The sequence below is a fragment of the Bos mutus genome, chromosome 22, assembly GCF_027580195.1.
Source record: "Bos mutus isolate GX-2022 chromosome 22, NWIPB_WYAK_1.1, whole genome shotgun sequence".
Taxonomy (NCBI): domain Eukaryota; kingdom Metazoa; phylum Chordata; class Mammalia; order Artiodactyla; family Bovidae; genus Bos; species Bos mutus.
Window position 1 is genome coordinate 56,239,099 of NC_091638.1, and position 11,424 is coordinate 56,250,522.

The 11,424-nt window shown below is 48.7% G+C and overlaps 1 protein-coding gene across 7 annotated transcripts in view; it reads left to right on the top strand.

Annotated features, from left to right (window-relative positions):
- TMCC1 (transmembrane and coiled-coil domain family 1) overlaps positions 1 to 4,516 on the top strand; it is a 156,546-nt gene extending 152,030 nt beyond the window's left edge. For all 7 annotated transcript variants that reach the window (XM_070360201.1, XM_070360200.1, XM_070360203.1 and 4 more), the window contains one exon: positions 318 to 4,516. In XM_070360201.1, coding sequence (XP_070216302.1) covers positions 318 to 632 — 315 coding nt within the window. In that variant the 3' untranslated portion in view covers positions 633 to 4,516. The remainder of the gene's footprint in view (positions 1 to 317) is intronic.
- Positions 4,517 to 11,424: the final 6,908 nt, after the last annotated feature.

Consider the following 11,424-nt stretch of genomic DNA (forward strand, 5'->3'; position numbering starts at 1 on the left):
TGTTACGTGGGGGAAGAAAAGAAAGACACAATCGTGGATTTGAGGTCTTGTCATTAAAGTGTTCAAGACCAGATCTGACTGTGGCTGAATGCAGCGGAGCGCAGCAGAGGGGAATCATAGTTGCTTGAATGGTAACCAAAAAGTAAACGATAGTGGCTTGAGTCGTGAGTTGTGCCGTGGCCCCTCACACTCAAGACTCACGCACATTTCAGATCTCTGACGTGGCTCGGGATGCGCCTGGCCGCCCTGCAAGGCCTGCAGCTGCTCCGGGCGCCGTGAGCTTCCCGAGGCTTACCTCTCCCCTGTCTGGCCCGCAGGAGGCCCTGGAGGCGTGCCAGACCCGCATCTCCAAGATGGAGCTGCAGCAGCAGCAGCAGCAGGTGGTTCAGCTGGAGGGGCTGGAGAACGCCACCGCCCGGAACCTGCTGGGCAAGCTCATCAACATCCTCCTGGCGGTCATGGCAGTCCTTTTGGTCTTCGTGTCCACGGTCGCCAACTGCGTGGTCCCGCTCATGAAGACTCGCAGCAGGACGTTCAGCACGTTGCTGCTCGTGGTGTTCATCGCCTTTCTCTGGAAGCACTGGGACGCCCTCCTGGGCTACGTGCAGCGCTTCTTCTCCTCACCCAGATGATGCTGCCGTCGCCCGGAACGCAGTGCTCCCCTCCCCTCCGGTGAGTGCATGCAGCGAAGATGTAGACGGCCACTTCCCTCCTCTGGAGTTTTCTACAGCAACAAGAGTTGAGTGAATCTGTTTACATTTAGAATAATGTTTTTTTTTCTTCTTCTTCTTCCTCAAAAGACGCAATTGCAATAGTATTTTTTAGATTTTATCCAAGAAGTTTTTTGGGCAACAATCTTGGATCACTTTTATGTAGCATGATTTTCCTTGGGATGCAAATCTGAAAACAGTCCTTTCACATGAACCCACCCTCTGGAGCACACTGAAGGGCATTCTAAATTGTGGCTTGAAGGACTGCACTAAAACCCACTAAAAAGATGTGCGAACACCTGACTAGGGAAACCAGTTGATCCTAACACCCTGCCTTGTCTGGGCTCACCACCTCTCCCCATCCCAGACTAACTTTACTGTGAAGTCCTACCACATTCCATGTCTGAGTTTCTGCGCTCAGGGTGGATTTTCCTTGTCCGTGGAAGAACACGTGGATCTCCCTGGCTTTCTCACCCAAGTTGGCCACTCAAGCTAACCCTGGAAATATGATCAGTTTGGAGCCTGGTCCCATAACCTTTGCTAGGATACGAAAGAGGACATCACACCCCAAGGATCACTGCACAGTCCTACTACAGTATTTTGAAGTAGCCCTCTAACTACTTAATTTTAAACAAATCCCATGGCCGCACTTTTAAGGTTTTTTTTAAAAAGATGTGTATAGTCACCAACTTAAAAAAACAAACAAACAAAAAAATCCGAACAGCATACTTGAAGAATGTAATACTCAAACTCTCAGTGCTTCCTTATGGTTTCTAATAGGATTTTTTATTATTGTTATTATTATTATTGGGTTTTTTTGGAAAGGGTTGGGAGGGTCTTTTTTTTTTTTTTTCCTCTGAAATAAAGAAGTGCTGTTTTTAAATGAAGAGATGTGTGGATATTTAAGTGTGCTGCCCCTCTTGTCCTGAAACAGTTTGAGGAAAGGAGAACTTGCTGTGAATGCCATCTCTGATGCCCTCGTCTGAGACGCGGCTTCAGCTCCCCCCTCTCTGGCTGCTGCTGCTGCTTCCTGGTGTCCTGCCCCTCCACGCCTCCCCCGACGGGCTTGGCTTGGTTGGAGAGGAAAGGGGTGCTCAGGCAGAGGGGAGGTGGTCTCTGCAAACCAGCGTGACAGGGTAGAGACGTTCCTGCCCCAAGACAGGTTCACCCAGTGACTTTGGGCTGGGGTTGTCTCTAGGAAAATCTGAGACTGTACTATGAGAGTCACAAATAATTCCTCGTGCTTTCTTAATTTATTTCTTAACACCCCCCTAACTACCAAGACCAAAGTGACGTGGGATCTTGTGTCTGTATTTTGTCCCCAGCCCGCCTTCATTTCACAGCTTTATTCTGTCTGCCCAAGAGAATCAACTGAGGATGATTCTCCCTAGAGAGCAGGAAAGGAAACGTCAGGTTAGAAGGACCCAAGTTTGGGGTGTAACATGTCGTCAGCCTCCTCTTCATCGAGATAGACATATTAGCTGTGCTCAGTGGACCTTTACATAGAGAGTTTAGAAAGATGGGCTGAGCCTGCATCCCTGTCTTATCAGCAGTTCTACCATCTGGGTGGAACTTGGACTTTTCTGGCCTGTCTCGAAAGCGTGGTCAGCCTTTTCGTGTTCACAGTATTGAATCACAGACGCTGGTCCCTCTTGGCCTCCGTCCTGTGCAGCCAGGCAGTGAGCAAGGGGCAGATGGCCTCTGCCCTGGAAAGAGACGCACAGCATGCTCTTCCCATCCTCCCTGTGCCGGGGGACGCTTCTGGCTGCAGATCAGCCTCGCCTGTCCGTCCGAGACGATGGCTTGCATGCCAGCTCCGGCCTCCCGTGGCCTGGCAGGCTGGCCTTCTCAGAGTCAGCGCGTGGTGTCTGTCATCATCTCACGTTCTAACTCAGGTACCCCAGTCTTCACTCCATCCTCCACCCCCAGATGGTGACACCACACCTTCAGCTCTGCGGGCCTCTCAGAATCACTGCCCAGAACAAGGACCATGGGGCTGAATTTTCTTTTAAAATAATTGGAACCAGTTTATGTCCTGGCCCAAAACAAATTGTTCCCAAGCCCGTGTATCTAAAAATGTTGGGACTCCCCCAGCAGTCCAGCAATTAAGACTCTGCGCTTCCAATGAAGGGGGCATGGGTTCAATCCCTGGTCGGGGAGCTAAGATCCCTCATGCCGTGAAGCACGGCCAAACGATAAAAATACAAATGATAAAATGTTAAACTCTGCCTAAATATATTGCAGTGACTTTAGGTAGAAGTGTCAGAGGACACCACGACCTGGTCAGATTAGCACGGTGTCTGCTAACTGTCTGCTTTAGGTTAACCTCTCAGAGAGGGGAAGAGTGCCCCACGGAGTTATTGGAAATAACTCTAGCCACAATCGTCCAGTTTTTCTAAGAACTTTTGAGTCCCCTGAACTGTGGAGAGGCTACAAAGTTTGGAGGGCACCGGAATTCACTGGCTAGATGGATCAAAATTGTTCCTTTTTTTTTTTTTTTGCTTTGGGACAATTTCTATCAAAGGAAGGTTTGCACCTCCGGAAGCTCCCCAAGCTCCCAGCCAAACAGGCCCCCGCTGACTGTCCATCCTCTTCATCTGTCCCAGGAAGGACCTCCTCCAGGCCAGGTCAGGCCCAGTAATGGCTTTCTAGCTCTCCTGTCCCTTGATTATTCCCCAGGCCCAGCAGTTGTCTGCACCTAATGCTGTTTGTAACCATGCATCCATTTTCTCGCCTGCCTATCCCTGTTGCCTCTGAGTTTCTTTGCATTGTGGCTGTCCCTGAGTTGTCTTATCTGTTCAGAGTTCTCCTGTAACCTCGCTCTCACGGTTTAACAGTTCTGTGCGTGGAAACGTCTCCTCGCTTTAACGCTTCTTCTCTTCTAAAGACTGCGTGCATTCCCTGTGAAATGAAGCATTCCTGGATGACTGGTTGGTGCTGGTGTGTGAGGCTGACCGTGGCAGCCTGGGTGACTCTGTTCAAGTTGTAGAGTCTCCCTAATATTTTACCTTTTATATGATCATTGAACGGCACTTCTGTCTGCTCGGATCTCAGTTCTTTGGAAAGAAACCCAGTGCACCCTAGCAAAGAAGGCTTTCCATTCCCCGGGCTCCTGAAGAAGCAAAAGTAAGGTTACATTTTATACTTCATGGACTGGGTGGGGTCTTCCCTCTCCCCTGAGCCCCTTCCACCCAATTAAGGTAAAACTTTGCTTCCAGGAAAAACTGGGATCAAGCCTTCCTTGCTAGCCACGTCGTGATAAGGAGCATAATGTTCACGTGGTCTTTGCTGCATTTGGTTTTGTTTTCTGATTTCATATTCCTCGGAGGTACAGTCAGATGAAATGCTGAATTCCAAGTGAGTTCCAGCAAGGAGCTGCCTTACAGCTTCGGAAAATATGCATCCAAAACAAAGCCAAATATGATTTTAAAAAAAAAAACAAAAACCAACACAGGTCGGATTACGGTTCCCACCCCACGTGCAGCTGGGGATTTTGAATGCAGCTCTAAGAGTTGACATTGCTGTCTGTGTGTCGTGTATGCTGGGTGATGCCCTCAGTAGGAGTGATCACTAGACTGTAAGTGTGTTTTATCAAAGTGTGTAAGAGTGAAAACTCACTTGCACGAATTGAAAAGTACAGAAATGACACTTGTGAACGTGTGAACATTAACACTGTAGTTGATAGATCTTAAGCTGCTAATTGTTGAGAGAGAATTATGTTTATGTTGCGTCTGGTTGCTGCCAGTTCTCAGCAGCACTTTTACTGTACATACGAATTTGAAATAAAGACCTCAGCTATTAACGAGGTGGTTGGATTCGGGTTTGTTTTGCTCTTCGTTTTTGCATATTCAGTTCCAGTGACAAGTTTGTCAGTCTGAAAACTTCCCACTAGTTTGTGCATTAGAAACTCTGTGTGTGTGAGTGTGTGAGTCTGTGTGTGTGTGTGTGCACGTGTGTGTGAGTGTGTGTGTTCAGCCAGTATCTCAAGACCATAACTGATCAGCTTAGAGCTGGGTAGCTGTCACAGTCTCCCTGGATTGAGTAGACTCCACTTCAGACTGGCACTTTGCCACAGCTCCTCTACACTGGTAGGTAAGACTGCCTCCTGAGGGCTCCCCAGGTGGCTCCGTGGTAAACTCTACACCTGCCAATGCAGGAGCCGCAGGAGACGTGGGTTTGATCCCTGGGTCGGGAAGACCCCCTGGAGGAGGACATGGCCACCCACTCCAGTAGTCTTGCCTGGAGAATCCCATGGACAGAGGAGCCTGGCGAGCTACAGTCCATGGGGTTGCAGAGAGTCAGACACGACTGAGCAAACAGGCACGCAAGACTGCCTTTTCGTTCTGAGGAGGGAGTCCTTCAGAGGCAGGACCTTCCAAATTCAGCACCTGATGACCCGAAATAGGTATAATAATCCATGTCCATTTTGGTAATAAACAAATGTTACAATGGGACTAAAAACTTGCTTAGTAAAACATGTACCATTTGAAGTTCTGCATTCATGCAAGGAATATCTCCATCTGTGTAGCCTATCTCCATCTGTGGTTATGGTATTGATGTAATAGTTTCTGTGATGGTTTATTTATCTATCTTTTTTATGCTCTCTGGGAGGCCTCTGGAAATGGAGAAGCTCTGGAAGGCCTCTGGAAATGGATCTCGCTTTCGACAGGGCACCAAACGGGGTCCTCATGATTTTGATCCTTCACACCCACCATCTGAATGTCAAGATGTTTAGGTCACTCTACTGGCTTACTAGCTCTGTGCCTCCCCCTCCCGTCTATCAGCTAGAGATATCTCACCCACCTTGATCCTGCCTGGTGGATGATGTGAAAGGAAGAGATGCCTCTTACGAAAACTTTAAATTGCTGTGAGAATGCCCTTGCTGCTGCTAAGTCACTTCAGTCATGTCTGACTCTCTGCAACCCCGTGGACTGTAGCCTGCCAGGCTCCTCTGTCCATGGGATTCTCCAGGCAAGACTACTGGAGTGGGTTGCCATCCCCCTCCTCCAGGGGATCTTCCCAACTCAGGGATCGAACCCATGTCTGTGTCTCCTGCATTGGCAGACGGGTTCTTTACCACTAGCGCCACCTGGGAAGCCCCGTAAGCTGCTTGAAATATGGACCAGCCTGCTGTGTGCAGATGGTATGCTGGCCAGTCCGAAGGGGCCCTAAGTAGGCTACAAGTGAGTGACAAGTCCTAGAGTTTCACAGTGAACAGTGGGAACACACACGGAGCAGCCCTGACAGCAGATGATGGATAATTTCAAAGCCTGATTTATTATCATCCATTAAAAACTTGGGAGTATGGAAGACTAGAAATGGGCTTCCCTCATAAATCTGTGAAGCTGTGGTGTAGAAAACAGACTAGGGAGGCAGGGAATGGCCATGTGACCAACTAGAAAGTGTCTGCCTTACCGAACAGAGTCAATGGTGTCATTTTTAAACTATGAGCTAAAGTTGGTCCTAGCCAACTTGTGACCCCAAATCTCAGTAATCAAGAGTCGCTAACATTCACTGAATCTTTATCGAATGCTGGGCTTAAAGGCTTGGTCCTTGACACGCATGTGCTGTGTGCTTAGTCGCTCGGTCGTGTCTGACTCTTTGTGACCCCATGGACTGTAGCCCACCAGGCTCCTCTGTCCATGGGGTTTCTCCAGGCAAGAATACTGGAGTGGGTTGCCATGCCCTTCTCCAGGGGATCTTCCTGACCCAGGGCTCGAACCTGGGTCTCCTGCATTGCAAGCAGATTCTTTACCAACAGAGCCACCAGGGAAGCCCACGTGACACGGAGTTCTCACATAATTCTTCCCAAGGTTCTTACACAGGCCTTGTCATCCTCACTGTCTAGCTGAGAAGCAAAGCTTGAGCTAAGTGGCTTTCCCAGAGTTACACTGTTAGGAAGTGGTAAATGAATGGGGTGGCAAATAAGTCTGTGCAACATATGTAACAAAAAATGAGTGTCCACAAAGGGTTAATGCAAACTGAGAAAATCATCAACCGAGTAGAAAATAGGCGGAGGTTCCCAGGTAAAGGAACGAATCACCAATAAGTATTCAAAAGAAAATGTTCAGCCTCATGGGTAAAGCAGTGCGTTAAACGGGGGGAAAAGTCCGTGGTGAAACAGAATTATCTACTTCTGTGCAAAGTATTGGGTTGGCCAGAAAGTTCCGAACAAACTTTTGGCCAACCCAGTAGTTTTGTTTGCATAACTCTATGTATGTAAGTATATAGAAATGAAAACCACATTAAAACTGTTCCCCGTAATTACTTCTGGGAAAGGGAGTGGGAGGGATGGTGGTGAAAAGGGACTTTGATGTTAGATTGTAAAGTATGAATCTCTTAAACATGAATGTATCTGTGTATCTTTAAAAAATCAAAACCTGTGTTTTTTTTGTTTTTTTTTTTTAGTAATAGGTCCATTGAGAAGAAGCAGGAAAGAGTTGACAGTGTCTCCTCATGCCAGATTGTAATTTAGGATTGCCTTAGAAGGAGATCCGAGCCAAGTTTGGACCACCCATTGGGTTTCTTCCCAGCCTGGATTTCTGGGTGTGGTGGTCAGATGGATTGTCTCCCTGCCCCGGGGGTGGAGGCAGGGCGTGGGGCAGGGGTACATGGGGCGGTGGGCTTGCAGCAGCTGCTGCCACCTTGACTTATCCTCCAGCCTTTGGGAGCCACTCCCTGCACCGTGCCGGGTGGTGGAGGTGTGCTCGGTCAAGGGGGTGGACCCTGTGTTGTAACAGCCAGGAGCCAAGTGTGGGGGCGAAGAGGAGGCTGCCGTTCTGAGCCAGCAGTTGGGAAAGGCTGGGGGAGGAGGCGCGGTGTCTGGGCTGAGAGATGATGGGTTTCTGGTGGGTGGAGATGAGTGAGGGGGCCGTGCACGCTGAAGGAACGGTACTGGCACACAGCACCCAGGCGACAAAGGCCACGGCGAGTGGTTTAAGCAGCAGATGAGAGCCTCGGACGGCGCAAGCATGCTGGGAGAACCTGTGAACCAGAGACAAAGTTAACAGCAGTCCTGAACCATTATGAATGCCCTGCTGAAGGCTTACCCTGTGGCTGCAGGAAGCTGTCGGGGTATAGCGACCCACCCTGTGTTTAAAGGCAACTGTAGCCCTTTCGCAATGAACCGGTAGCCTCTTTCTCATGGCATTTGGCTGGCTGAGAAGCGCTGTCCGAGGTATTCGGTCATTTGCCTTTTTGATCCTGTAGTGGAAGAAGCTCAAGTGTTTGATCTGCGAGGTGAGGGTGTGGTGAGAGCACAGGAAGCCCAGAGCTCAGTTCATAAACGTAAATGGAAGTCACTCTTGGCCTGAGAGCCCTTAAAGGGGTCTTCTACATCAGGAGTCCTTAACGGCTTACTTAGGCCTCTGCGTTAAAGAATGCTTAAAAATGTCCAAAGGAATATTCTTTTAGAAGACTCATTTCAGTAACTGTTGAGACAGTTAAAAGGTACAACAAACCACGAAGAAAATCCATTATAATAACTACTATACCTTAGAGGTTGTAAGGATGAGATTAAATAATTGCGCAGTACCTCACGCAGCTCCACAGTCTCGATTCTTCATGGAATTATTAATAGACTGAGGACTTTTTGAGGACATGGACCTCTCTCACTCATCTGGATCCCTTCAGATTACGTCCCATCTCTCATTCTTATCTGACGAAAGAACCAGTAGCCAGAACTTGGGCTCTCTGTTGCCAGCTCTAGATTGTAAGTTGGCTTGGGGGAGGGGGGGGATCAGTATGTGTCAACAATACTGTGACCATGGAAACAGCAAGAGAGTGCATCCCGTCCGTAGAGAACAGAAACTAGCAGATGGACGCAGGTGCACTGGGCCAAGGGGCTAACGACAGACTCTACTGGGGACTTCTTTTTATAAATTTATTTATTATGTATTTGGCTGCATGGGATCGTTGGCTGTGGTGAGCGTTAGGCTTCTCTCTAGCTGTGGTGCAGGGGCTTAGTTGCCCCCGAGGCACATGGGATCTTACTTCCCTGACCAGGGATCAAACTGGCGTCCCCTGCATTGGAAGGCAGAGTCTTAACCACTGGACCAGCAGGGAAGTCCCTACTGGTGACTTCTTAACCACAGGTAGGGATGGTGCTGTGTCGGTGGCCATGTCCTCAGTGCCTGGTTCGGCGCCTGGCACAAGGTGCGTGCTCTTTGAAAAGTGGAATTTTAGGTCATTTCAAAGAGGGCCAGTGGGACCAAATCCAGGTGCTCTTAACGCTGTGACAGAAGATTGAGTCCTCCATTAGATACAGTGGTCACTCAGTGGTGCTGTGTTTTCCTGATGGAGATACAGAAGCCTCTCATAATCCATGATTGGCGATGTGGGGAAGTAAAAATAAATGTAGGTTTCTCCCAAGTTAAAAAAGGAGAGTTTTTAAGTTGCCACACATAGAATCCCTCGTCTGTGCCAGGCACAGAGGCACTTGTTTATTTCTGATTCTTAACAGTTGCTCTGAAGAGGAGATGGTGTGTAATTGCCATGTTGCAGATGAAAGCAAACTCAGATAGGTGTTTAGGTTTTATTCTCTGGGCCAGTCATTTCACTAGTAAATGGCAAAGGCAGGATTTGGACTCAGAGACCCTGAATCTCACTGCTTCATGCGCCGGAAGCATTTTTTTTCCCTCTCTTACATTTTTAGTAGGTATCTTCCAGAACATAAATGAAACACTTCCTGCTGAAATTCATTTAATTATCATGACCAGGTTGCCAGCCCAGAGAAACTGAGTTGGGTAATTGGAGTGCTATGCTATTTGCCCCTGCCCTAAAATAGCCCAGACTACTGTACTTAATCTTTTTGGATAACAAGCTTTATTGAGGTAACATGCAGTTTACTCGTTTAAAGTGTTCTGCTCAGTTCTGCTCAGTGGTCCATCCAGCACCACTAATCCCAGACCATTTTCATCCCCTAGAAAACCCACCCGTAAACTGTTCCCGCTATCCTCCCAACCCGAAGAACTCTAATCTACCTTCTGTCTGTAGCCTTGCCTCTTCTGGATGTCTTACATAAATGGAATCGCACAGTATGTGGTCCTTGGTGCCTGGCGTTTTGCACGTGGTACGTTGTCCAGGATCATCCGTGTGGCCGCATGTTTCAGCGCTTCGTTCCTTTTTGCTGCTGAATAATACTGCATTGTGTGGATACACGTTTCTATCCATCCATTGGCTGGTGGATATTCAGGTTGTTTCCACTTTTTTTTAATGGGCTTCCTAGGTGGCTCAGTGATAAATCTGCCTGCCGATGTAGGAGATGCAAGTTCAACCCCTGGGTTGGGAAGATCCCCCTGGAAAAGGGAATGGCAGCCCACTCCAGTATTCTTGCCTGGAGAATCCCATGGACAGAGGCGCCTGGCAGGCTGCAGTCCACGGGGTCACAAAGAGTGTCAGACGTGAGTGAGTGACTTTCACAAGTTTAACTGGGTCCTCAACGACCAGGACTTATTGGGTTGCCACCAGTAAGTACAGTAGGTGCTTGGGCTTTGTGACTGCTGATCAAGCAGCTTTGAGACTCTTGGTGCTTAACACCAAGATTTTATTTAAAAGAGAGAGGAAGGAGAGAGAGAGAAGGAAGCCTGGCTTCCTACAAGCGGTGTCCCCTGACGCTCCCTTCACGCCTTGGCCTCTTTGCTCGTCTTCTCCTTCTTGCAGTGACCTCCCCCAGCCCTGTTTGTCTGCCTGACAGCTCCTACTCTTGTATTTAACTCTTTATTTAGGAGTTTTTCAAACAGGGGCCGTCAGTGAATAGTGTCCTAAACCTCAGTCATCAGTCACCAGCTTGTGGTCAGTCTTGCCTCATCCACACACCTGCCTTCCCCTCCCGTCTCTCTTCAAACTGGATCCTTCAGGAGGAAATAACCAGGTAGCATACATTATTTGTCCCTTTGGGGTTTTTTTCTGGTCAAAAAAAAATTTTTTTTTAACTATGGTGAAATTCATATGACAAAAAATGAACCTTTTTTTTTTCCCCCTTATTTCAAATGAGTTGGTTTAATTTCAGGTGGTACAGAGATCAGGATAGAACACAGACTTAAGAACACACTTTGGCAGGATTCTGGACTGGGTTTACATGCATCTCATAGCTGAGGTAGAAATGGCTGAGAAGAGCTAAAGATGAACCAGTGCGTGACTTTTTTTTTTTAAGTTTATTCTTAAATGTAGAATAGGTTCCATGACAGCACTTCCTTCTAGCTATAGGTGGCAACAGATACTGTGGAAGCGAATCCAGGCGTTTACACAGGAATGGAACTAAGGGTCATCGTCGCCTCAGGCACAAGGACCAGCTTCCCTTTTGGCCAGATTTCTCAACTCCACCGGGGGCCGTGGCCATTCCCCGAGGCCTTCGCTTTCAGCTCCTTCCCCTCTTCCTCCTGCTGGTGCCTAAACGCCTTATCTTCCTCCTCCATCTCCTCCTTGCTTCTTCAACTGCTTCTCGGGCTTCCTGCCGCCTTCGTGGCCCCACGTGGCTCCCGCCACTGAAAGGAACCAGGTTACAGAGAACAGCTCGGTGGCGTTTGGCGGGTGCTGGGGCCGTCGCCGCCTCTGCCCAGCGTGACGGCAGTGTCCTCGCCCCGGAAGGAAACGCGGCACCTGATGCGCGGGTGTTCCCCCACGCCCCCCTCCACGTGCTGCGACCACCGCCCTGTGCTGTGTCCCTGAGAGTTTCCCGTTCTGGATGTTCTCTACAAGTGCAGTCATCCAAAAC